The 27,028-nt window shown below is 42.2% G+C and overlaps 1 protein-coding gene across 2 annotated transcripts in view; it reads left to right on the top strand.

Annotated features, from left to right (window-relative positions):
- The first annotated feature begins 183 nt into the window (after nucleotides 1-183).
- Nucleotides 184-27,028, top strand: part of CDK17 (cyclin dependent kinase 17) — a 71,159-nt gene continuing 44,314 nt past the window's right edge. Inside the window, exons 1-2 of one of the 2 annotated variants that reach the window (XM_082240788.1) lie at nucleotides 184-586; nucleotides 26,458-26,606. In XM_082240788.1, the coding sequence (XP_082096914.1) occupies nucleotides 26,489-26,606 (118 nt within the window). In that variant the 5' untranslated portion in view covers nucleotides 184-586; nucleotides 26,458-26,488. Of the gene's footprint in view, nucleotides 587-22,148; nucleotides 22,400-26,457; nucleotides 26,607-27,028 lie in introns of those variants that run through there. The other variant, XM_082240789.1, reaches the window with a different exon arrangement.

Genomic DNA, 27,028 nt, shown 5'->3' with positions numbered 1-27,028 from the left:
AGGAGAGAGGCGAGCGGAGAGCGGCGCACCCTCGCCGCTCCTCCCGCCGCTGCTCCACGCGCGCCTTGGAGTCGGGCAGGCTTGGGCGACGCGGAGCACTGAGGGAGGCCGCGCCTGCAGCTCCCTCGCCGGCCGCTAGCTGTCGCGCTGGCTCCGGTCTGTGCTGCTGCTCGCTCTCGTCAGAGCTCTCTGCTGCTGCTGCTGCCTCGGTCGCGCTCGCTCCCCATTTGGCGAGCGGAGTCGGCCCAGCAGCATCCGGAGTCGCACCGCGGCGCAGCAAAGGAAGTAGCGCGGCGGCGGCGGCCGTGAGGAGCGAACCCCCGGGGAGCAGCCATGTTGGCTGGCGGGATGCCGTGACTCTCCTGCGCCGGGAAGGGAAGGCGCCCGCGGAGGCCCTCCCGCGGCACCAGGCAGCGCAGCGAACAGGAAGCGGCTCCTAGGCGGCGGCGGCACTGGTGGGCGGGGGGCTCGGCTACCGAGAAGGAGGCGGCGGCTGCAGCGTGCCCAGAAGGAGGGAGCCGAGGGCAGAGCGAGAGCCGCCCCCAAGTCCCGGAGCGGCAGAGACCCGCTGCTGCTGCTGCTTCTGGTGAGTTGGGGGCGCTCCTCATTGTCTCCGGTGCGCGCGGGCCAAGGGCCTGGCGGGGAGATCAGCGGGGTGGGGAGGCGCCGCGGAGGTGTGGGGCGATGGGGTGAGCAGATCTCGGTCGGGGGAAGGGGAGGGAAGCCCGCCTGGTGGGGAAGAGCAAGCCCGTCCCCCCCCCCCCAGATCCCTCGACTCTCTCTCATCAGATCCAAAACACCTACGTCTAGATGCGGAAGGGGGACTTGGGATCTGTGACTTTCTGCCTCTTTCCCTCCACCCGCTCCAGGATGGACAGGGAGAGAGGGATAAAGTCCGGACTGCGACTGCGTGGGAGGGATGGGACGTGGTGGCGATGTTTTGGGGTCGCCTCCCGTGCGCTCGGATCTCCCCAGGAGGGATTTCAGGGTTCGGATTCTCCCACCCACCCGATCCCGGGTTCTCCTGCATTTCCGGGCTGCGCATCTTATCTGTCAAGGACTCCCCCAGAGGGGGCTTGGTGGCTTTTGCTGGCGCACGGCTTTTCTGGTGTCGGTGTCAGCTGTGAAAAGCTGTGCAGATAAAGGCAAGAGGGGGTTATCACGACACGGAAGGATTAAGCATTGCTCTCTTCTTTGTGAGTGTTGCGGGGGGGGGGGCGGCGGCGGGGAGGCCGCTGGAAAAGGAGGAGGGAAAAGGTCTGGGGTTGTTGTTTTTTAATAGTCTGCCCCCTTAGCTTAGGCCCCGTGAACAAAATGGGATGGATGCCCTGATATTGTGCATTTCCTGAGATCCAACTCTCAGGATGGTCGCGGTGTTTGTTTCCTGACCATTGCTCTATATACGAAGGATCTCCTGCAGCAGTGGCACATTCTGTCATTCTCTTAACATTCCTCGGGTTCCTCGCCCTTTCCCCCCTTTCTCTCGGTCTCCTCCCACTTCTGTCCCGGAGCGCTTTTTAAATGACAGGATATACGAAACACTTACTGACCCTGAACCTCGGTGACCTCACTCTAGCCAGCAATCCCCCCCTTCCTCTCCAGGATCTGTAATGTCACATATTCAGTGTGAGTAAAATAGCCTGTTCTGCAAGAACAGTGGAGCCTACTTAGTATGAATCACCATTTGAGATTATGTAGAAAACATCACACTGTAGGGTTTTTAGAAACGGATTAGCTTCTTTCTGCTCTTTGGCTGGCCTTGAGCGCCTGCTTATTCTTTTTATTGTAACAGTTTGGGCAGCAGCAGAGAATGTTCAAGTTCTTTAAAACTCAGTTGGCGTCTTGTTTATATCAGCTGTATGCCAGCGTTCTAAAGACCTTAAGGATAAAGTAAGGGAGAAACTAGAGCCAGATATTTCTATTCAGAATTATTTCTCCTTATTTGTGTAGTGCACTCAAACTAAAATGAAAGTGTGAGTATGTGTATGCGAATGTGAACATATGCTGGTGCATATTTGAATGCGTATATCTGGAATTATGCATAGATTGCATTCCACTGTTGTAATGAATGTATAATGGATTGATCTGCTGTTCCTTAAAATGGAAAGTTAAGTGCTTTTTAAATGGGTTGTAATCCTTAGCTTTGAGTTGATTTTGTTCCTTGGTATGTTTGCCGTCTTAAAAGGGGCAGTTCTAAATTTAATTTCTGTTGCACTGGTGATATTATGATAAAATGGGAATTTCCTTCCTATTTTATTAAGGCAACAGATACTACCCAGTGATATGGATAAAAATAAACTTGTTCACAGCAGATTTTTTTTTAGGGGTATACAGTACCTAAAAAAGTGTGGTAAGTATAACATAAGGGTTTGCTAATTAGGAAGCTACGATTGGCTGGCCAGCTGCAACACCCCATTGAGTATACACCCCATAGGCAACCCCAAGTTCACTTAAATAATAAAATTACTTGAGTGTAACAAGCTTAGTACCTGAACCTCTTGGCCGAACAGAAACCTGAACTTGCCTTCTGCGTGTCAAAGCTGCACCTTCTATTCACTGCAGCATGCTGGGCCCCTGCCATACTGTATTTCAGTTTAGCTGCAGTATGAAACTTGCAAAAGATTTTGGGCTAGATGACTGAAGAACCTCTCTCTCCTTCTGCAAAAGCAGATTAATGATTAAGAAAGACTGAAGATTCCAAGCTGTCTAGCAAGGCAAGCACAGTGCTTAACCCCAAATGTGAAAACTGAATAACTGTCACAACTCTACTACTACTAGTTCAGGTCCTGCACTTGTTTAGGTTAAAAATAAGTAAAAAAGGTGGAATGAGGGTGTGGATTGTTCACTGATCTTCCAGCACAACCCAAAGCATGTTTATTCAGTGAGGCCTACTTCCTAGTAATTCATTTGGATTGCTATCTTTGTCTGTTCTCTTGAAATGAGAAAAAGGTTATGGTGTATGAGGGGTGCTATGGAGAATATCACTTTTATTGAAATTGATGGCAAAGATCCAGAGAACAGAGGATCAGGGACTTAATATGTCTCTTCTAGAAGCAAGCAGATTAGAATCTTTGGAGTATCTGATATCGCTTTCAATATGATGGCTAAAGTTAATGGCTTCAGTTGAATTGCTTTCTTGCTTGTTTTCACAAATATTTCCATTGATTTCTGAGTGTGCTAGTACTGGATTTCTGACTTCATGGTAGTTACTGCATGATAATCTTCTGCACGATCATTTCTTTGGTGTTACACGTCTGTTTTTCCATGCCTGTAACTGAAATACAATATGAAGCATCTGTGAAAAACAGCAAGCAGTGCTCATGCCTGAGCATTTCATATTTAAAATTCCTCAGGGGGTAAAATAAAAGAACCATTGAGAACCAGAAGAAATATTTGCTGTGTTATTTTTAGAAAATAGTTTGCCTATTTTTCCTTCATTCAAAATATGGTAGCCTTGAATATTAACAGAGTTTGTGGATTCACTGAGCAGATACCTCAACTTCTAAAATTATACAGTGAATTGTATTTTTGGTCATTAATTCACAGTGCAACACTATATATGTTGACTTAGAAGTAGGCCAGGTAAACATCGCTAAATAGAATGAAAAGTACATGTGAGCATACTTTATATTTAACAGATGCTGCTTCATTTTATAGAATATCTGGGTCTGCTTTTGATTTTGACTGATCTGTGCCATGTGCTGATAGATATAGCATTAGCAGCCCTTCCAGTTTCCAAAACCTGCATGCCTTCTCCATATAACTTTCATATAATTGATCCCTGTTTCCTCTGCTTCCCCTACCTAGCTCTCTCTGTTGGTGTGAACTTCTGTCTTCTACTTTCCTTTGGCCTCCTAAAGGATTCTTGTGTACATTTGTCACCTTCCCTTGCAGATATGTTATGTGCCTCGATAAATCCAGTATAGCATACATTTTGCTAGGAGGTGGGATGACCAATGTCTAGATAATGAAAATATTGTAGCTTTATTCTTCTGCCTACATGGAGATGCTAGGGATTGACTCTGGGACTCTGTGCATGTAAAGCACATGCTCTATAGCCTGTCCTCAAAGAAGAAAACTTAGATTTTAAATATTTTGAGAACCTTGTTTTATTTTTATATTTAGAAAAATATTTATAAAATGCTGTTTCGTAAAAAAAAAATGAGAGAAAAGAATCAAAACAGTTTAAAACAAAAACACATAGAAAAGGTCCCAGCAGGCATATAAAAGTTAAAGCAGAAAAAAAACTTAACATGTTTAAAATACAGTATTAAGAAGAGTGTCCAGTACTGTAATACACTGTTTTATAGTGTTTATTAGAAAGATTAGATAATATGGAATTCTTTCTTCAGTATGATCCATTTATACTTTATGTTGTAGTGTTTGTGCTTCTTTAGCGAGCCAGTGTGGTATGGTGGTTAGAGTGTCTGACTAAGAGCTGAGAGACCAGGGTTCGAATCCCCACTTTGCCATGAAGCACACTGGGCTAGTTGCGGCCTCTCAGCCTAACCAATCTCACAGGTTTATTGTGGGAATAAATGAGGAGGGCCAGGAGGTGATATGCAAGCAAAGCAAGAAAGCAAGCAATAAATGAATGAATGAATGAATGAATGACAAACTTTCGAGCATTGTGCAGTTTGCCCGAGTATATGATTCATGTGCAATGGAGTATTTGTGCTGTAATTGCTTTTCATTGCCCAACAACAACAGAAATATGAGAGTAAAAATGGAAGGAATATGATAGTACCCATTTAGAACCTGATAAGGGAAAAGAAAAACTATGTTGTTATTTCTAACTTGGGAGACCAATATGGCTCTGCTCTTTAGTTCCTATAGCGCATAAAAAGGAATCAAAGCAGCGCAACCATAAGAAGAATATACATGTGGAATTATGGTAGCTATACTTAATTGGGCCTAAAATCCATGCAATTACTATTTTATTGGAGGATTAAAAAAACATGGTTTTTAAATTGTTTCTGAACCTTTAACGAGATGGTGGATTAATGATTGGGGTTCGTTCTAGACCAGCACATGTTTGCGTTGCCCTTAAGATTGCTAATTTGTAGGAATTACATAATTTTGCTTTTCCGCTTCTCATTTAAATTAACTGGAATATATAACTCTGCTTCTTAATATACAGTGGTACCTCGGTTTAAGAACAGTCCTGTTTATGAACAATTCGGTTTATGATCTCCATAAACCAGAAGTAGTGTCCTGGTTTGCTAACGGAATCCAAACGGTGGAAGGGCACTGCCGGCAGGAGGCCTCATTAGGGAAAGCATGCCTTGGTTTAAGAACGGTTTTGGTTTAAGAATGGACTTCGTTAAGGGATTAAGTTTGTAAACCGAGGTACCACTGTGTATTGCTGCTGAATATGTTTTATGATTAGTTATGATTACATACTTGTAGTTGTTTATAAAGCAGAGGAACTGTTTCTAGGTAGAGGAGTTGATGATGCTTATATATTTCAATTTTGTCAGTGAAAGATTTTGAGGTGATTCTTGTATTTGTTTTGTCCAGCCCAGATTTTTAGTCACGAAATTACAGAGCTTCAGTCATTTCCTTTAAATTTTTGTTTACTGGCAGCACAGGTTTTCTTAATCTAGACACACCCTGAATTTCCTTTATGAACGAATCCACTTTTCAAACATTTTTTTCTGTATATGTTTCCCCCACAAATTTATTTTTCCAGTACAATATGTTCTGCTTTGCGCTTAGAACCTATGTAATGCTCTTTGTTTGGATAGAAATCACACAACGCTCTCATAATAAGTATTATGAGATAAAATGGTTAATCAAGCCCATTGTAACATAATAATAGCTAGCTTAACACTTTAGAAAGCACTGAGTTCTGCTGCAGATTATTTCCTATGGTATGTATGTTTGTTGCTCTGTAATGGATTTTCCAAATTGGAAGCCACCTCATTTCTTAGCAACATGCTTCTAGTCTTGCTAAGCTTGTTGTTGTTGTTGTTGTGTTGTTATTTGTTAAAATATCTACACCTCCCTATACCAATAGATCTCAGCGTGGTTCACAACATAAGATTACAATATTAAAAAAACACAAACTACATAATAAAAATAAGAACAAAGACAACCCAATAATCTCCCCTTTCACAATACATTTAAAAGGGCATTGGATGTCCATCAGCCAAAGGCCTGGTTAAGGAGGAGCGTTTTCGCCTGGCACCTAAAGGTGTCTAATGAAGGCACCAGCCAAACCTCCTTGGGGAGAGCATCCCACAAATGGGGAGCCACTGCAGAAAAGGTCCATTCTCATGTCGCCACCCTCTGGACCTCTTGCGGAGGACGTACCCAAATAAGGGTCTCAGATGGTGATCTCAGGGTCTGGGTAATCTGCCTAGGCTAGGCTTCCCCAACCTGGTGTCCGCAACATGGTTTGGACTACAGCTTGTTCCTGTTCATTGACTATATTGGCTGGGGCTGAAAGAAGTTGTAGTCCAGGCTCATGTAGGGTTTTGCAGTTTTATTCCATGAGTACAGGAGCCCTGGAGGTAACTTAACAAAAAGTCCTTCCAAACCATGGTTTGCATTCTGGGAGCCAGCTTTGGGAATGCACACACCCTTCACACTCTGCACAAATTGCTCCCACCCTTCTCTTGCCAGTCTTAGTAGCATTTGGTTCATTTGTTGCTGAAGTGAGCACATTTATTACAGTTATATGCTGCCTTTCCTTCAAGGAGGTCAGCGCTACTACACCTGCACTGGTGCTAGCCATGCCAGTGGACTGTAGGGAGACTTCCAACACCTTTGCCTCCCCTAATGCCTCCTGCATCTGCCACCAAAGCCAGAAGCTGTGAGTCAGGTCAGCAGCAGTCTATGGAGGAAGCCCTAATATGCAAGGACTTAACATCTGGCTTCTTTGAAGGCTATTTCCAAGCTAGGAAATTCAACTACAGATAGATTAGATAGATAGATAGAGATATAAATATACAGCTTTGCCCTTGCCAGTATTTCTTTGTCTTTTTTATTGTATTTTAAATATAAACATGTTCTGATAACTTTAGCATGTATGCAGAGTATTTATTTACTTATTTTATTACATTTGTATACCACCCGTCATCCGAAGATCTCAAGGCAGTTCACAGCACAAAAATACAAAAAAATTACATAATAAGAACAAGAACAAAAAAACCCCATAACTCCCACATTCCATAATTATGAATACTCCAAATAAATATACAAATAACCAAGGGTTGGTATAATTTTCTAACCGTTTATTAAGATGGAATCTGGTGTTTGTTTGTTTTTATTTATAACATATACACCACCCACTTTTATATTTTTTATGTTTTATAAACATAAAAATATATACTATGGATCTGTACAATATAATTATTAAAACATCATAAAATATAGAAAATTCATTCATTAAGTGAACAACACCCTGTTCAATTAAAGTGTTGGACATGAGTAGAATGTGTGCTTTTATTTAAAATGCATCTGGGTTATTTGTGGGGCATAGGAATTTGTTCATTCCCCCCCCAAAAAAAAAATAGTCTGGCGCCCCACAAGGCATGAGGGACAGTGGACCGGTCCCCTGCCGAAAAAGTCTGCTGACCCCTAGTATAGCCTATTGAATTCAGTGGTGCTGACTTCCTGGTTAGCTTACAGCAGCCTCAGGCTGTATTCAGACGTGGAGATTATTCTGTTAGTTTTCCTGGTTATGCTAACACTGCTGTCCTAATTTCTAATGTTCTTTTTACACCACAGCACTTGTTGTGTTAATGGATCTGTGCCTTTTAAAAATCTATATACCACTAAATTTTAAGCAGCTGGAAAGAACTGTATGCTGGAACACCGACCCAAATTTTGCCACATGGAATTACAGTGCAAAACTCCCATTAGAAAATAACAGGATTTCAAATGGATTTTTTTACCTGGAAGAAGTTAACATGAAAGTTGGTGCTAGACTTTTGTTAGATTCCACTGGGCTTCCAGAAGTGGTTTTTTTGTCACGTGAAAGAACACAGAAAATGTGGAAATTAACAGGCAAAACAGGGTTGGGAAAACGGAATAAAGCGCTGCCTGAATGCAGCCATAGTCTTGATTTTAGGTGTCCTTGGTCTAACACTTCCAGGATATACCAAATTGTCTGCCTTTTCTAAATGACAAAATTTTTGGAGTTCCTTTTTACATTCATCTATAGTACTGCTTATTCATTGTGTGACGTTGATTGGCTATTCTCACAATTAAGTTCTAAGTCTAATCCATGCAAACTGTGTAGTCACTCCTTTCTATCTTTCTTTACTGTGTGTGTGTGTGTTTGTGTGTGTGTTTGTAAAGTTAATGAGAGTCACCTCCTGCTGTGAGTCAGCAGGAATGTGGAATTTATTCCAGAGTTCAACAGGGATCAAGATGTGAATCCTGATGCTCTGTTACAGTGCTAGTTTCCTAGTCTTCCACATAAATACCAAAGATGAGAATTATGCTCATCTTGGCACTCGTCAGCGTCTCCCACTCTAATACATAATTTTAACGTACCTTCTGTCTCTATTCTGCTCCTGTTCATGGTTACGTAAGGGTGTTGTATCTTAGTCTAAGAACAAGTATCCCATTTGCGTTGATGTGAAAACTTGCTTTAGTCTTTCTTTGAAAAAGCTTTCCCCTACATCCTGTTGGCATCAACCTCTGTTCCCTTTCCTAAGGAAGTTAGGAAAATGAATATCTATTTGAGTTTTCAATTAAACGAAGGGTGAACCCTTTAAAAACAACAGGTCAACACCATTAAGACTATGCAACATGATTAAATAAGCTACCATTAAATAGGAAATTGGAGGTTTGTGTTTGCTGACGGGCCTCAAGCCATTTTCCTGGCATCATCAGCAATGGGAGGTTTTTTTTAGGTGAGGGTGCAGACTAGATTTCAGCCCCAAAGGGCCAGGGGCATACAAAGGGGTGTGTGGGGTGTGTGGGCCTCCCCAGGTGCCACCCTGATGGGGGGTGACAAAATGGTGGGCGGCACTCATCTCTGTGGGGGCTGCAGCGCGCACGAGCCACATGTCTCAGCACCTGCAGGCTCCATGCTGTCCTCCCACTGTCCCCCCCCCCGCTGTCCCCCCGTGCCGCACACCCCGTCCCTATGGGCGCCATGCACCCCATCCCTATGGGTGCCACGGCCACGTCTTGTTCCTATGGGCGCCACATCTCGTCTCTGTAGGGACGGGGTGCGCCACAACGCCCATAGGGATGGGATGGGATGCCAAACGCCCTGTTCCATCCCTATGGGCAGTTCACCCTGCCCCTGGGCACTCGGCCCCAGGTTCCCTAAGAGACTTCCTCCGCCACTGCAAAGGGCCAGTGGGGGAATGGGACCTTTTTCGGCCTGAATGCTACTTTTCCTTCTAGGCAAACTTCTGGGGGTCACATGCACATGCCTCCATATGGTAGACTTGTCTCTACACACATCCCTCTCTGCCCTCCATCCAGCCAAGCCAGAAGCGTCATCAGAATTCCAGGACACATTCTAACCAAGAAGAACAGCCAAGGAGGACTGGCGAGGGCAGTGGCTGGAAAGTGAGTGTGGCTGGGGGAGAGTCCCAAAGGTCACACAGAGGCCTAGGGGGCTACATTTGGCTCCCAAACATGATGTTCCCCATCAGCATTGCCAGTTGCTTTCTCAGGAGCACCCCTTTGCGACCAAGTTGACATCTCCTCTCACTGGGTGGGAGAACCTAGGGCAGCTCCATCTGTGACTAAAGCTTTCCCCTTCAGGAAGTCTTTTGATGTGCTGAGAGTCAGAGGGAACCTTTCCATTGTTCTACGATTTGCATAAGCAAGCAAGCAGAAGAAGCTATTTCACACAGTTAAATGGATTGCTTCTCTCCTGCTGGTGGGGAATCAGAAAGGGAGATCTGGCTGATTTTCATCCCTCTTCTTAAAGCTCAAATTTTGCAGGTAGAAACACATGTTTCCTCAGTGAGAGCCAGTGTAGTGTAGTATAGTGGCTAGAGGCCTGAAGCGAGATGAGTGCCGCACCCCATATTTGCTTTTGACTTTTACCTTACCTTCGTCATGCTGGCCACGTGACCCGGAAGTTTCTGCGGACAGCGCTGGCTCCCGGCCTCTAGAGTGAGATGAGCGCACAACCCTAGAGTCTGTCAAGACTGGCCCGTATGGGCAGGGGTACCTTTACCTTTACCTTTACTTTACCTTACCTTTACCTAGTACTAGGACCTGGGAGATCAGGTTCAAATCCCTACTCAGGCATGAAATTCAGTAGGTGTTACTGTCCTATACATGCTTAAATTTAAGTCTCACTGTGCTCTCTGTAACACCTGTTTTGCTGTGGCTGGTTGCATTCCTCCCAATACAGTGGTACCTCGGGTTACATACACTTCAGGTTACATATGCTTCAGGTTACACACTCTGCTAACCCAGAAATAGTGCTTCAGCTTAAGAACTTTGCTTCAGGATAAGAACAGAAATATGGTTCTGGCGGCGTGGCACTTCAGGTTAAGAACAGTTTCAGGTTAAGAACGGACCTCCGGAACGAATTAAGTACTTAACCTGAGGTACCACTGTACCGCAATTTGCAATTGTATGGTTTTATGTTTTTATTGCTGTAAGTTGGTTTGATTTTTTTTTAAAAAAAATGATATAGCAGTATACAAATATTTATAAATAAATTAGCAAACCTTGTATAGCTATTTTAGGAAAGTTTAGCCTATAGAATTTATTTTACATAATTTTGGCCCTGAGGGACTCCTAAGCCAGCTTTGAAATAAATACAAGAAGAAATGCAGAAAAGCACCATCATCATATGAAAACAGTATAGCATTAGTAGTACCCAAAAACATTTTAAAGAGGGAGGTTGTAAATACTTACTGAAAGGCTGTGACCAAACCAGGGAGGCCTGCCTCGGGCAAGAATTCCATAATTGCTGTGCTGCACTGAAAAACTGTAGTGTGTTGTGTATTCCTGACTCATTTTGAAGGCAGGTAACATGGAGCAGGGCATCAGATGTTGACCAGACTGCAGGTAGAGGCAAACATGAGATCAACTGGTGCTTCAGATATTTTTACCCAAACCCATTTAGGTCTTTGGTTGGTTGCCAGTGGAGTTGATATAATTTAGAAGTTACATGCTCTGTGCAGCAAATTCCTCTTGGAAGTTTGGGCACTGTATTTTGGACCAGTTGTTGTTTCCAAACACTTTTCAAGGGCAGTCCTACAAGGAGTGCATTACTGCAGCCTAACCATAGTGTTTTCACAGTAGGGATAAGTGTGATCGTTCTTATAGCAGAGCTGGTGTCGAGCAGAGGTGGCAAACCTGTGTATGCATTGCAGTTCCCATTGTACTTGACCATTGGCCATGCTGGGTTGGGCTGATGGGAATTTTGGTCCAACAAAATTTGGGAGCTACAGGTTCCCCACCCCTGGTACCAAGACCTCTATTCATTCGTCACCAGTGAATGGACATTTTATAGAGAATTTCGATCAATTACCCTGTTATAATAACCCTGTTAAGTTCCATTGGACATCTGTGGTAATAACGCCTCTATACAGTAGTTTGTTTATTAAATTTCTATACCGCTCTTCATTCGAGGATCACAGGGCAGTTTACAGAATAAAAACAAAAAAATACATAACATGGTAACTAGCAAAATCAAAACCCTTCAAAGTTTAAAAGGCCATAGATTGTTTAATAAGCCAAAGGCTAATTAAGCCTGAATTTTTTCCCTATGCTTGACTGCAGGCATAAGCCATTCTTTCAGCAGGCAACTTTGGGGAAAGGGGATACAGGAACCGAAATAAGCAAGGCAATTCACCCAACGAAGAATCTCTTTTCCTCAGAGAATCTCTGAAGAACCTGAAGGAAGCTGATTGCTGCCCCCCCCCAAGTTATTCTTTATTTTATTTTTATAATTTTTTTCCTATATTTTTAAAGAAAGGGCTCCTGTCATTTGAATCCCAGCCCTTCAGTGGCATGAGAGCATTTGTGCACTTCATGTCCTCAGAAGCAAGACCAGGGTCATAAGTTTCTTAGGAGCTTTGTTCTTTGTAGAACTGATTAGGTGTTTAAGAATGTAGTTAAGATTGTTGGATTTAAAATTTCAAAGTCCACATTATGAAACATTTAATGAAGCAGGCTGTAACATTATTGAGCAAATTGCCGTGATTGACTATCACCCCTCATTAATGGTATTACTGTTGCTAGCAAAGAAAATGAAGCATGGGGGGGAGCAAAGAACTGGACGGAGTGGGTTAAATTTCTTGTTTGTTTAGTGTAGATGTCATTTACTTCCACTAGATTTTTGGGAGGTAACAGTCATTATTAAGTTGCATAAATGTAGGACCTTCAATATGAGTTAACTAGGTTTTTTTTGTATTTTTATTAAAGATTTTCTTGATTTACAGAAGTATGTGTAATGTCTCTCGTATTTTTTCCATGTAACATTTTTACAAATCAGTTTCATTTGTTGAGACATTAGGAAGAAAAAGGGGAGAGGGGTGGAGGGGGAGGAAGATGGGTGGGGGTGCGTGGCAGTGTTTCTATTTTGCTTAATGTATGTAGGGTTTGGTGTCAGCGTTGCTTGTGCAGGTTCTCTGCTGTTCACTTGTGTTCCTTTGGTGGTGAGAGAGGTTGGGGTTGGCCTAGGGTGTGGTTGTTTGTTTGTGATTGGCTGTGGTGATCTTTGTTTTCATGTGTGAGTGGGGTGTGTGTGTGTGTTTTGGATCAGGTTAGCCATATTGATTTGTATGCTGTTGGTGGATTTTTGTCATTGTCTTGTTGGGCTGTGTATGTGATAAAGGGGAGCTATCACCGGGAAAGGCGTCTTCTTCTGTTTGTCCCCGTGCCAGTTTCAGTTTATTGGTTAATTTTTCTAGTAAGGCTGTTTCCCATACTATTTGGTACCATTGGTCCATGCTTACTCCTGACAGGTCTCTCCAGTGTCTGGTTATGGTGTTTCTGGCTGCTGAAAGTAGGTGGGTTATGAGTTCTTTGTGGTGTAAATGGGCATTGTTGTCTTGGAAGATGTTTAGTAGAGCCAATTCTGGGATGATTTCTAATACTTGCTTAGTTATTTTTCATATTTCTCGTATGGCTGTAATATGAGTTAACTAGTTAATTGGTGCATTGACTTCCTTTGCTAAGCACATAGTTCTGACAGTTGTCTTGAAGATCTGTTTGTTTTTGTTTGTTTTATTTGGGGAGGGGAGGCAGAAAACACTATACAAATTTTACTAAGCTTTTTGGAATCTCTAACCAGTTGCAAAGAATGAAAAGATTAAACAGCTTCACCCAAAAGATGTCTTGTGGAAATCAGAAGAAGCTTATTTTGGTAGAATTACAGTAGAAGACAATTACAGTTTGGATTATATGACTGACTGAAAATAGTGCATCACAAAGAAGTGTAACTTTTCCTTCACATATGCTGCAGCACATGCAAGAAGTAAAACGATTTCCATGGCACACTTCCCATGCTCGCTTAATGCACACTGGGCTTGTTACAAATTCATGTCAGGAGTATCAGCATATGATTTATGTTGTGTAAATCATAAATACTTTATTCAGTATTTTCACTGCTCATTTAACAGAATCTTCTGGCAGTACTTGAGAGGGAAACCAATCCCCTGAAGAACTTGCTGCTATCGTCAGCAGTATCTCCTCATTAATGCCGTCTGCAGTCAGGGTTGCACTTTGTCTGCTTGCTTTTGAAATAATGTTTTACATGATGAATAAAGAAGCCTCTGTTTATGTTGTTTCCAAGTATCAGGCTTTTGTGAGAAAGTGAACAAGGGTGGCATGTAAATACGATTAGGCTACTATAACATTTGTGAACTATTTAGCAAAGCAATTTTTCTGTTTCAAAACAGTGTTGTTATAAAGTTGAATGCTTGCAAATAGGAGGTATGGTGTGTCTTGAGCTTAATGTGCATGCATGAACTTTAATACTGTTCATTTACAAGAAAAAATAATAACCTTCAGTTAAAAGCAATGGCGTAAGGTTAGGATGATTTTAAGGCAAGGAATGAAAATCTGAACAATTCTAGTCTTCTGTAGAAACTAGGGTAACCTTAATTCTGTGCTTCAGCTTTTGGCAGTAAAAGGAAAGAGACTGTGTTCTATTAACTGTTTATTTCATGTGCTGGTTGAGTGCCCAGTCAGTTTCTGAAGTGTCTTGGTTTATTTATTTTCACCACACCATATGATTGGGCTGGCAAAATTATCATGCTGATTGTTCAGAATAGGAATTGCTCTAACAACAACAACAACAACAACGTGTTTTTAATAGCTTGTCATAATTACATATTTTAATGGTTAAGAGTTCTTTTCATTATAGTTTTCAAGTGTTAGGGACTAATGATATAAAATCATGCTGTAGTCAAGTATTTCTAGGCAGAAGCATTTTCATTTACACCAGCCGTTGGCAACCTGCTGCCCTTCAAGTGTTTATCATGGTTGTGTACCGCCAGGTTGGCAAAGGCTGATTTACATTAAGATTTCTCTTTCCAATGTCCTGGAGCATTCTTTTAGCTGAGATTCATTGACTTTTAGTCTCTTCGCCCTGTTTATACAGTTCTTCCCCCCCCCTTGGCTACCACCTCTTTCCAAATATGACCCCGTTTCTGTCCTTTCTGCAATTTGCTTCATCCCTAAATGTCCTTTAGGGAAACTTCCTTCACAGGGTAGAAATTTTTTCTCAGGCCCTGCAAACATACAGATTGATACCTAGCTTACAGTGACAGTGCTTACAAAGTCTAGCCAAAGACCACCATATTTCTACCAGTGTGCCATCTTGTGTTTAGTCTAATCTAGTGTGAGGAAGAACAGCAGTATTCAGAGAACAGCACATGCACTCCCTCTGGTTTTTATTAGTCAGCTGCTAGAACTTCTGAATAATACACCTTGTTATCTGTAATAAATGATCTATTTTGTCAAGATCAAGTACCATGTACATGTCAGGGCAGGCAGGAATCCTTGTGGTGAGCAGAAGAGGCAGGGGGACAGGAGAATGATCCAGGGGAAGGGGGCCAATGACTTGTGGGGTTCTGCGCCACCTGTGAGGCAGGAACTAGGGTGGAGGAAGAGGAAGAGTCTGGGCAGTCAGAGCCGGGAGAAAAGGAGTGGGGGCAAAGAGTTGGGAGGAAGACTCAGAGGGGAAAGAAATAGAATCACAGAGAGTTAGGCCATTAGAAACCCCTCCATCCCCTCCAAGGACAAGGAAGGGCTTAAAGCGACAGGAGCAGCTACAGCTGCCACATAGGAGAAGTCGCCGATTGCTTGTGTCTCAGACAAGGCATTTAAGTGAACTGGAAGGGGAGCAGTCGCTCTGTTGCTCCAACTGTCTGGGTCAGAGCACAAGCCTGAAGAAGCAGATGCCTAGCTAGGCAGTCAACAAGCGCGAGGTGTATATTCCTTGCACCTTAGGAGCAGATGTCATCAAGTGTTTTGCCAATAAAGAAGGAAACTTCCAACCACTTGTCCTCATTGGGGTTGACTGTGCCCGGGACAGTACATAAGGCAACAAGTTTCTAATATGTGGGTATTTCTAGTAATTGAGCCAAATAACTGGAGGAGTTTGACAAATATTAAATTGATGGATACTCAGATGAGCATATACAGAAGTTTTGGATTAAAAACTCTGGCATTATTAAAACATCCTTTTAAAGGGTAGGAGTTGATAACAGACTGTTTTGAGTTGCCCTAAATCATCAGTAAAGTACAGGTAAAGGGACCCCTGTTAGGTCTAGTCGTGGACGACTCTGGGGTTGCGGCGCTCATCTCGCTTTATTAGCCAAGGGAGCCGGCGTACAGCTTCCAAGTCATGTGGCCAGCATGACTAAGCCGCTTCTGGTGAACCAGAGCAGTGCACAGAAGCGCCGTTTACCTTCCCGCTGGAGCGGTACCTATTTATCTACTTGCACTTTGAGGTGCTTTCAAACTGCTAGGTTGGCAGGAGCAGGGACCGAGCAACGGGAGCTCACCCCGTGGCGGGGATTCAAACCGCTGACCTTCTGATCGGCAAGCCCAAGAGGCTCAGTGGTTTAGGCCAAAGTGCCACCCGCGTCCGTAAATCATCAGTACAACAAGGCAAACATTAAAAGGTCTGGGGAGGGAACAAACTTCAGAGAATATTTAAGTCTTCCCCATTTAGAAAAAGGAAACACTGGTTAGTCAGCAAATTGGGGGAAATAGAGTATTCTCTAGTGTGTCTGTTTCACCCCTGCATCCTTGCATTAGATAGCCTGTAGTGTGTTGGAACCTATTTGTCTGAAAAAATATCATACAATACTTGGATTAGGTTTGTTCAAATAATTATTTAGCTTTTTTAAAAATAAACAGTAACACAAATGCTCTCATAAGTAGGGTGAATAGCGACACATTTTGCAGGTATTTCTGTTTGTAGAATTACTTCTGCGTGGAAGAAGATTATGCTGCTTGCAACTTTTCAATGTATAATGAGACTTTAGTTTTGTTGAGTCTCCTCTGAGTATATCTTAGATGGATAGCATTCTAACAGTTCGAATTTTATTTTCCTCTGTCCTTGGTGAACTGAAACCTTAAGATAAGCCAGTCTGTTAGAAGCTGGAAGTATAAAAATAGAACAACCTTTTGATTTTTAGCTACATTTTTGTGGGTGGGTTGTTTTCGTATAGTTTTCCAGTACAATGAAACTTGTATAATATACAAACTTGAACTGAAGTTCAAGGAATAGAGTAGAAAGTGAGGTAAGTAACTGTACATGACTAGTTACTTTAGTTGGCCAGCTTTTTCTATGCAAATCCATGTGTGCCATGCAAGAAGATAAAAACAAACAAACCTGATTTGGACCCTTGGTGAGCTTTTGTAAGAACTATGAGGAAATTTTTGCCAGTAAGTTCATAATAGATGTAGAAACTGTTTCAGAAACCCTGGGTGGAACCGTGCATCTTAGGGGGAGAAGTTGAGATAAGGGGTGGTAACTTGGGGGAGGGGATGGAGGAAGGAAGATGTGAGCCATAATTTTAGCATGGTTGAAATTTTCATATCTGTACTTTCTCGTGATGCGCATGTAAACCTTTGCCTGGGCTGCATAATATTTTACACTGCAAAATGCCTGTGTGGGGTAGTAAATATACCACATGCTGTGATAAGCATGCGAAAGTCCTTTGTATCTTAAGAAAACTAGAAATTTTGACTCTGTACCTGTAATGGGAATACATAGCACAATAGCGTATGGTTTTGATAGGAAAGCATTTTCACGATTCTTTATTGGAAAGAATAATTTTGAGTACTACATCGCACTCATTCTTGAGTCATTCTTCATCATGCTTTTTCTCTTATTTATGTACCAACATGAGTTTCATTGTAGGAACAAAGGAAATAAAATAAACAAACATTTAAAGCTCTTGCATGTTATTTGGGATTACTTGAATGTGTGGATTTTTGTTTTCTGCTTGTGCTGGTTCCTCCTGAGTAAATAAACAAATAGCTTTGTTTCTTGTAGGGTTCCCTGTGGCTCCACATGTGCCAGCAAATGTCAACCTAGGTGATCGTGTTTTCTATTTGAACAATCAGTAATTTGTTTTGTTGTGTTGAATCTTGAGGTGTTTATATTTTTGAGCTGGCAAAGTGCACAGCATTATTCAGCTTGACACCTTTTGCATTAAGAAGATACTGTACTTGAATAAACAGGGCTGTTTTGACTTCCATCTTCTAATTTAATGGAAAACTTATAGTATCCAGCTGCAAATGATTAACACACTTCAAACATTTCCCCTCTAAGTGTGATTTCAGAGGAAGTCAGTGTGATTGATAAGCATTTGACCACCTTGATTTTCATATTGCTTACATTTGTTAATCCTCACCTTTCTAACAGGGTTGATTAGTAACGGGAGGATTGACAAAATTGGTATGATGTGTATTACTAGACAGAATTATGAGGTTACTCTTACAGATGTCTATCCAAGCCTCTTGTTTCAGTCAACATTTTTAGCTTACCGTATTTTTCGCCCTATAGGACGCACCGTCCCATAAGGCGCACCTAGTTTTTTGGGGGGGAAATAAAGGGGGGAAAATTATTTTTCCCCCAGGCGCGGGGCTGGGGCAGCCCGAGCTTCCCCCGACCCCAGCCCCCAAACAGGCAGCTCTCTGCAAGCCGTGGGAGTCCAGCGCTGGCTCCCGCTGCTTGCCGAGAGGTCCGCGAAGCCTGGACGCGCTGAGATCAGCGCGCGCAGGCTTCAGGATGCCGGCAACTCTCCCCAAGCAGCGGGAACGTTCCCGCTGCTTGGGGAGAGATCCGCGAAGCCTGGACGCGCTGAGGTCAGCGCGCGCAGGCTTCGGGATGCCGGCAACTCTCCCCAAGCAGCGGGAACGTTCCCGCTGCTTGCCGAGAGGTCCGCGAAGCCTGGAGAGGGAGAGGGGTCGGTGCGCACCTACCGCTCTCGCTCTCCAGGCTTCAGTGAAAGCCTGCATTCGTCCCATAGGACGCACCCACATTTCCCCTTCATTTTTGGAGGGGAAAAAGTGCGTCCTATAGGGCGAAAAATACGGTAATTATCTCCACATTTTGTGCAATTTGTGTAGCAAGGCAATACCTTTGCATTACCTACTTCTTATAGCTGAACTTTGCAATCTAGGTGACTTTGGCAATCTCTGTTGTAAACATTGATAGCGAATATTTGTTTGGCTACCATATTTTTCATAGTTGCAAGAATATCCATGTCCCATAGGACAAAACCCAGTTGTTTAAAAATATACTATTGAGATGTTGCAAAGTAGCCTTTTTATGTTTATCCAAGATGGATAAATGTTAGAGGCAGGTTTGGAGTGGTTTTTTTGTATTGAACGCTACTGGAATCTTGTACACATGCTAATAAAGGTTTGAGAATCAGAATCTGTTATTGAGATGCCTTATATTTTTAACGGAGTTCAAAAAAGAGCTGCTTTGAATAATGCATCTATATTTATTTTACTTTGTAATATCCATAATGATTTTTTTAAAGCCTTACACTGAGCAGAATGATGTAAGTGGTAAGTGAAGACGTTCTGTAAATGGTACAGTCAGATTACATCAGTGACTAACAACTATAGAAAGCCCTCATTCTGTTCAAGTTCACTGAATTTGTCTCATGTTAGCCACCTGCATATGAATGAAAACATTTATCTACAGTGTTGCTGCTGGAAAGTTTAGAAATGATTATAGTCAGTATGGTAGGAATGAGCTGAGCAGATAAGCAGCTTTTGCTGCTGCAGCAGATATACTATATCTGAATCTTGCTGTTAGGATTGCTTTTCAGATCTGTTTATATGAATGGGATAGTTTTAAAGGTATTTCTGCATTTGGAAAGTCCAGTGTTTGTAAGCCAGAAATGATTGCCACGTTTGTGTTCAAAGGACATGTATTTTTGCAGGGGTAGAGAGGGTAGACTTTATTGACAGTCATATAACCCAAAGTAGCTAAAAAGAAACAGCAGCACTATGCATCCTTTATTCATTAGAAATCTGTAATATGTGTGTACATTGCTGCGAATGTCCAAAATATGGTGAACTGTGGTGTTTTCAGGTATGAGTCCTGACAATTCCAGATGGCTAATGTTGACAGTGATCTAAATGTAATTTGCCAACTTGTGTATATCCAAAACAGCAGTTGGGGCGCTGTCAGTATTTCATAGATTCACTTGGACATTCACACAAACCAGTTGAGATTGTCAGAATTCACATGTGGAAGTCAATGTTCACTGTGATGTAGTATTTGTACGCAAGAGTAAACCACACAAAACAAGATAAAATGGTTCTCCTGCAGAACAAGTTAATTGAAAACTGAGTGGTAAAGAATAATAAGCACTTCTATGGATCTTTAAAGAAATGCCTCTGTTGGATTTGTTTCAGATTTGCATTGAATCTGGGAAGCAGTAAGTAGATATCAGAGGAAAATGTGTGTAGGTTCTCTTTCAACAAATCAGTTTTGCAACTAATTGCCTTTACATTTAAGTTATCGTGAATACAAGTAGATTTCAAATTGCAGCTTTTTACCAAGCTGTGAAGTCTTGGAGCCAGAACTTTAAACGAGCCCTTATGCTGTCCTAAAACTCAATCTGCCTTTGGTGACTAGCCAATGTAAAGTTTGCAGAGTAGGCATGATATACTCAGACCAATAAGTAAACATGCTGCCTCCAATAGTGGCAGGTCTTAAGATCCCAACCCAATGCAAAACAAGTTAATAATCAAATCTTTCACAGGATTTTCATATGTTTAATAGAAGGTGTGCAGTGGGAAACTGTTGTAAAGTAAGAGCGAGGACTTTATTTATTAGACTTGCCTGTTTTAGATAGTTTGAAAGTGACCAATTTCCTATTATTAATAAACAGAAATCAGGTTGCATGCAAAACCTGAGCTAGCTGTAAAGAGGTAGTGATAGTTGGACAGCTAGATGAACGAGTCCCATTCTCAATAGATTTTAGCATGTATTCTCTGGTTTCTGTTTTTTCCTGAAGTTAGTTTAAAAGGGAATTGGTGGTAACTCTTAACAGCAACTAAACCCCTTTTTGCATATATGTGCTACTAGAAGTTTTGGACTCCCCATGAATATTAAGGGAGAACTTATCTTTGAATTTTCTGGATCTGCCTTTAAGGGAGAATAGATGATCAAACAGATTTGCTGATTAGATCTGTCACACTTTGTTCTGCCCTTTGTGCAGACCAAATACCAAATTTAACCAAAGTATGGAGCAATTAAGGGCACTTGGTGCCTGATCTCACAGCTTCTGGCACTGAATGGTAGGCAGAGGCATACGTAGAGACTAGCGAAACTGGCACCACTGGGGACGCAGGCCCACCCCCCTCCAAAGAACAGTCACCATTGGAGATTGACCGGGAGAGGAAGTGACTCTAGACCCCTTTCAGATTCTGCATCACCCAGCAACAGAGGAGAGGGGAGGGAGTCTACTCTGCTGGGAGGCTGGAAGTGCCATTGTTCTCTTCACTTCCCTCCCTCCCCTGCCACCAAGGCCACCTTTCAGCCAAAGCTAGTGAGTTGGCAAAGCTCAGCAGTTGCAGCAATGAGCTCAAACAACAGTTCTCAGCTAAGCTTAAACCTCAGCAGTGCTACAGTGCCATTGCACTATGGGTCTGACTGTTGGGGTTTAGAGCTGCTAGGTAAGTAGGATTCAGTAGCTTTGAACTCAAGCTGTGAAGTCAAGGGTTTTATTTACCTTTACCTTTCAACAGCGTACAGGAGATTTTGAGTGGGAAGTTGGATTCAAGGAGCCTGTGCGTCATGCTGCACAGCCTGGAATCAATTCAACTCCTTCTATAATATTTTTAAGCAGTACTACTTACTCTTAGAAACTTTTTTGCCTTTATAGAAGCTTAAAGAATCCCTGGAAGGATGATTAATTAGGATTGCATAATTACTTTTCTAATTAATTCCAGAACCCCCACCCAGGATTCATTTAACTTCAAAGAGCTCAAAGTCCTTGAAAGTTTATAGCATCCTGGTGTCGGGGTGGGGGGAGAATTATGGTCTTGGAATGCATTTAAATTGTTGGAGGTCCTGTCGGGTCAGATGTTTCTCAAATCTGTTTACCTCCCCATATACTCTCTGGACATACACTCCACTTCCTCTTCCTCTTGGAGGGCAATAAGCATGTTTCACTGGACTATCAAGTTTGATATTAGCAGAAGTGAAATGATGATCAAGCTCACGTTTTATACATTGTCTCTCTCCACCTCTTTATATTGGGACTATGCACGTCTCTTCAAGTACTAGGGTTTATATACAAAAACATGCAGGTGGGCTCTGTCTAGGAGGCTACTGCCTCCCAAAAAGTTGCTGTTGATATCTAGGAGTTCTTGAGAGCAGCATATTATAGCCTCAGGAAGTTGCAGTGGATGCAAGGAGTAGAAGGAAAGCAGAGAGGCCATTTTGTGCCATCCACTTGAAAAAGGATGCCTTTGGTTCCAAGTGTGTGGTTTTAGGCGTGGGAACCATGTTGCCATAGTTTCTTCTCATAATCCCATCAGATCGGGCAGCACACTAGTCATCTGCTAAAAGGCATTTGTTGCCTGGAAAGAACTTCCACACTCTGTTGGAACTGTGACATCACTAGAGGTGTGTGTCTGCTTTTACTGGTCATGTGTTTTCAAGTGTTCTGTTGCTGCCTCTGGTCATTTCTGTTGCTTTATACAGATGGCATGGCTTTCATTTACTAATTACAAATTGTTGTTCTTCTTCTCCTGTTTATTGTCACAGACAGACATTAATACCCATAATTTTGTTGTTCTTCCTAGGACTGTTATGTTAGGGGGTCTGATTTGTCACATGTATCAGAAATCTTCGTATCATCCATGCCTCCAGAAATGTATTGGACTTCCCATTTATCCTTGTTGATTTTTAGATTGGTGTAAATTGTTGCACCCATGTTACTTCAGAGAGTCAGAGATCAGCCAGGTGAGTGAGAAGCAGGTGGAAGCAGGCTTATTTTGGCATAGAAATATAAAGGCATTGCACCAGACAGAACTGTGTCTGGCAGCAGGGACCATCCTGATCATTACCCGTTTTGTTTTTTGTCTAAGGCTCTTCCTTTTTTAAATTTGAAAGCTGAACACTATGCTAGCAAGATGTGCTACCCCTCCCTGCAAAAAGTGTGATTGCTTCTGTGATGAAAGACAGCAGAGTTGAACATGGGCGTAGCCAGGGGAGGCAAGGATGGGCAGTTTCCCACCCCCAAATCAATAAAAATCAATAAAAATGCATAGTAAACTGAGGTTCTGCCCCCCTAACAAAAGGCCTGGCTATGCCCATGGAGTTGAACTCTGTATCACTCTTTAGTTTACCCTGCTGTCTTTTTTCTGTTCAGAGGCAGCTATGCACTGCTCTGAAAATGGTGTGTGTGTGTGTGATTATTGTAAAACTGTCCACTAAAGAGAGGTACAAATACAGTACAAATACAGTGGTACCTTGTGTTATGTACTGTCCCCCTTACGAATGCTGCGGGTTATACGCTCTGCTAACCCGGAAGTAGATGCCCCTTGTTGCGACCTTTGCCCCGGGATGCGAGCGGAAGTTGCGCTCTGGCGGCGCGGCAGCAGCAGGAGGCGCCACCAGCGAAAGGGCGCCTCATGTTACGAGCGGTTTCCTGTTACGAATGGACCTCTGGAACGGATTAAGTACGTAACACAAGGTACCACTGTAAAGCAGACAACATAATTGCCCATCAGCTAACATCATAACTGTATCACTGCAGGCCCTAAAAAAATTGAGTACATTTATCACATGCTGCCGATAGCTGTGGATGCCGTGTAAATGAAGCTTTGTCTGAAATTACAGCTGCCTCTCTTCGTATTTGATACCATAACTATTTGTGCTAAGAATGACTTGCTTTGTTAATTTTCGACAGCTTTGCAAGTAGGGAGAATGAAAGCCCTGCAGAAGAAGGCAAACACTTCCATGTAAAAGTGCACTGACTTGCATGGCCCCATCCCTTGCAGCCTGTTGACTCCAAGGCTGACTGTTGAAAGTGGCTCAGGTTGGGATGTGCAAAAACGCCGCAGTGTATCTTCATATGAGCTTTCTTTTGCTGTCTTCCAGCTTCTGGAGCTAGAAGTTGGCCAAGTCATTGTGGGAGAGAGGAGCATCTGCATTGTGGGGATAGCTTAATAATCATTGCCACACGAGGTTGAGGCAATGGTAGCATGCAATCAGAGCTTCACAGAAAAGCAGACTATCAAAGTCAGATTAGAGTGTGGAATTTAGTGGGTTATATCCAGTGTTCATTGTGAGTTTTAAAGTTGCACAACAAAGGAATTCAGCAGTTGTGCTAGCAGGAACTGGCTTTCCAACAGATTCTGCAAGCTGTTGCACAAAGTCAGCAACAGCCAGCTTATGCTTTTTCTCTCTTTTTGTGCACAGAATTTAGCTGGTGCAGAACATTTCACCAGTGGAACAAGTATACGTCTGCCTGGCTTCAGCTTGTGGCTACAGTGCACACAACCTTTTATGTTGGGTTTTGTGTTTTTGGCACTGAACCTTACACTTTAGCCAGCAACAGTACCATTTACTATTGTCTTGTGCCTAGAAATGGAATTAGTTTCCACTAGAAAGCAAATACATCTATCAATGTCTTAATATAATGAAGGGCATTCATTTTCAGGTTACTGGCAGGGGATGGTTCTTGGATATTACATTTGATTTTTGATATTATTATTTTTTGCTTAAATTTCCAGTCTTCAGCAGCATATGCCTGAAAAAACTCAGATGTTAAATGCTGCATTAGTTCAGTTCTGAGCTGCATTTGTTTATTTATTAAATTTATATCCCCACCCTTCCTCCCAAAGGAGCCCAGAATGGATACAAAGCTATTCTTAAGCAGTATATTTCTCTTGCCAAATTCTAATTCTTTTAGTTTGTGTTGGCATACCAGTGGAACAAATGTATCTTTGTCAGATTAGCAGTGTGGTTTTTTGGGGGGGTGGGGAGCGGGTTGCCTGTAGTAGTCTTTTTATATTGCCATTCAGACTTCTGCAGAAAGGAGTATAATTAGTATGTGCTTATATCTGCCTAAACATAGTGGGTCCTTTGGACTAAAAACTATATGCACTCAGCCCATGTTCTGTAAATCAAAAACAATTGCAACTAAAAAATAGAATAGGTTCCCCCCTTGGTTGAAAGTGCCAGGTATGGAAAGTAAATATGTCTTGCATTCCCATTTCATTGCTGGGTTTCAAATGTTACTGCAGCAGCATGGGAAGCTAACAGAAGGGAGTAGTAACCATTCCTCTCCTCTGATGCAACACTTGGGTCTGAGGGTGGCAGGATTCATAAACTAATCCTTAAAATACTTACACACAAATCAGATACTTTTCTGAAGTCTGCTCACCAACACTGAGACTCACACAGAACGTCCCTCTGGACTTAATTTACCCTTTGTTTTAGAATGCTGTCCTGTGCATTGATAGGAAGTAAGGAATTAAGTCATACATTCTGTTGGTTCTGATGTGGAAGATGCTTCCACATCATTGTACTTTAGTCCCAAAGATTTTCCATAATTGATGGCTCATCTTAAGAACATTAACCAAAGAGTAAAATATTCCTGTTTTACTATTTTATAAAATAAAAATTTTAAAAATAACTTTTTTGTATTTCCTGATCTGCTTTGCCTTCATATTTCTAGCACTTCTGTTTGAAAACATGGTCCAGTTTTGAACAGGTCAATCAAAAAGTGAGCAAATAGTTTGGAGAAGCTGGCCCAGCCTGCTCTCAATAGGATGTCGTATTATCCCCCCTTTTCCCTTTCCATGTTATTCTAATTGTTTTATTTGCTTTCCTACCACCTTGAGAGATAGTCATACAGATGGGAGTAATATTTCATGCCCAGTAAACCTGTATTGGGATTTTAAAGCATTTGAATTCAACCAAGGCGGATTGTCACAAATATCTGCTGTCGTCTCCCCTGAGTCCTATGTATACGCTACAGGACAGGAGTGGGTCAGAGTCTGTCCCTTCAACTAAGCAAAGAATGAGAGCATGGTATAGCTTAGGAGTGAGGGAGCTTCTTGTGTTTTGTTGGGTTTGGGAAGACTGTCACCAGGAAATAATTTGGTCTGGTTTGTAGTGACCCGGAAAGCACGTTTGTGGAAATCTGTTCTGATCACATTCATCAAGGACTGCCCTCATTGCATTTTTGATCTTCCACCCAGCTTGCTTGTGTAGGAGAGGGGTCTCACTGGAAAATTGTGAAAGGTATATTCTGGTTTTGCTGCAGAAGTTTATCTAATACAGCAGCGGTGAACCTTTGTCTCCCCAGATCTTGCTGAACTACAGTTCCCATCATCCATTGCAAGCATGGTCAGTGGTCAGGGATGATGGGAATTGTAGTTCAACAACATTTGGAGAGCTGAAAGTTCACCACTTAAGGTTCCTTCTAAGCTCCTCTAAGGAGCTTTAATTCATTTGCAATTCATCCATTCCCAACAGAATTGTGTATACAAACTCCCCTCCAAACCCAGCTGCACACAGTCAAATCTCCCAGGAAGTGCTTCTATTGGTTAGACCTCCCTTAAATTTCATCATAACCCATAAGGTGTACCTTTTTAAAATTACACCATCTACATATGAAGTTGGACAGCAGGAACGCATAGGCGAAGAATATTCTAGTTGGTCACAACACAGTTGTGGAGCTACCATTTTCTAAAGATTTGTCAGTCTAAGCCTGTAAAACTTTGGTTGGTTTTAAAAAGTGGAGACTCTGGGTGTGTTATAATAAATGTGTAGTGTCTTTTAATGGGGTATTTTATTTTGTTACAACTTACCCACCACAAGCCAAGATAAGCCAGAATAGAACTGAGATAAACATTAAGCTGTATTAAATTCACAATTTCAAAACTTAGCTCTTTTGTTAAAATGACCTTACAAAGTTTAGATTGATACTGTATAAGCAATCAGCACTAAACACATTTTTCTTGTAGTTGAAACAAGTGTTTAAAATAACAACTTTCTTATTTTAATAGGCTTCCGTGAGCCAGACGTATTACAGATAGAATGAAAAAGTTCAAAAGGAGACTTTCCCTAACGTTGCGTGGGAGCCAGACGATTGATGAGTCACTTTCTGAACTGGCCGAGCAAATGACTATTGAAGAAAACAGCAGTAAAGATAACGGTAAAAATAACCGCTTTGCTTAAATTTTATCAAGTATTTATGAAAATGGTATTCTTTTAATGATAAAAGTTACTTGCAGCAAGAGTGATGAATTTAAATTGTTTTGATGTTTTAGTTTAGAATAACAAGTGTGTATCTTTACTTTTGGGAATTGCAAGTACAGTCATACCTCAGGTTACAGACCTCAGGTTGCGTTTTTTCGGGTTATGGACCCACCAAAACCCGGAAGTACCAGAGTGGGTTACTTCCAGGTTTGGAGGGTCGCGCATGCACAGAAGCGGCAAATCACACTTTATGCATGCGCAGAAGCACCGAATTGCAACCTGCGTGTGTGCAGACGTGCCGCTGCGGGTTGTGAACGCTGCGGGTTGCGAACATGCATCCTGCATGGATCACGTTCGCAACCCAAGCGTCCACTGTAA

The sequence above is a fragment of the Podarcis vaucheri genome, assembly GCF_965113315.1.
Source record: "Podarcis vaucheri genome assembly, chromosome: 10".
Classification (NCBI taxonomy): Eukaryota; Metazoa; Chordata; class Lepidosauria; order Squamata; family Lacertidae; genus Podarcis; species Podarcis vaucheri.
Note: the sequence above shows the minus strand (reverse complement) of the source record. Positions and strands in the feature narration are given on the sequence as shown.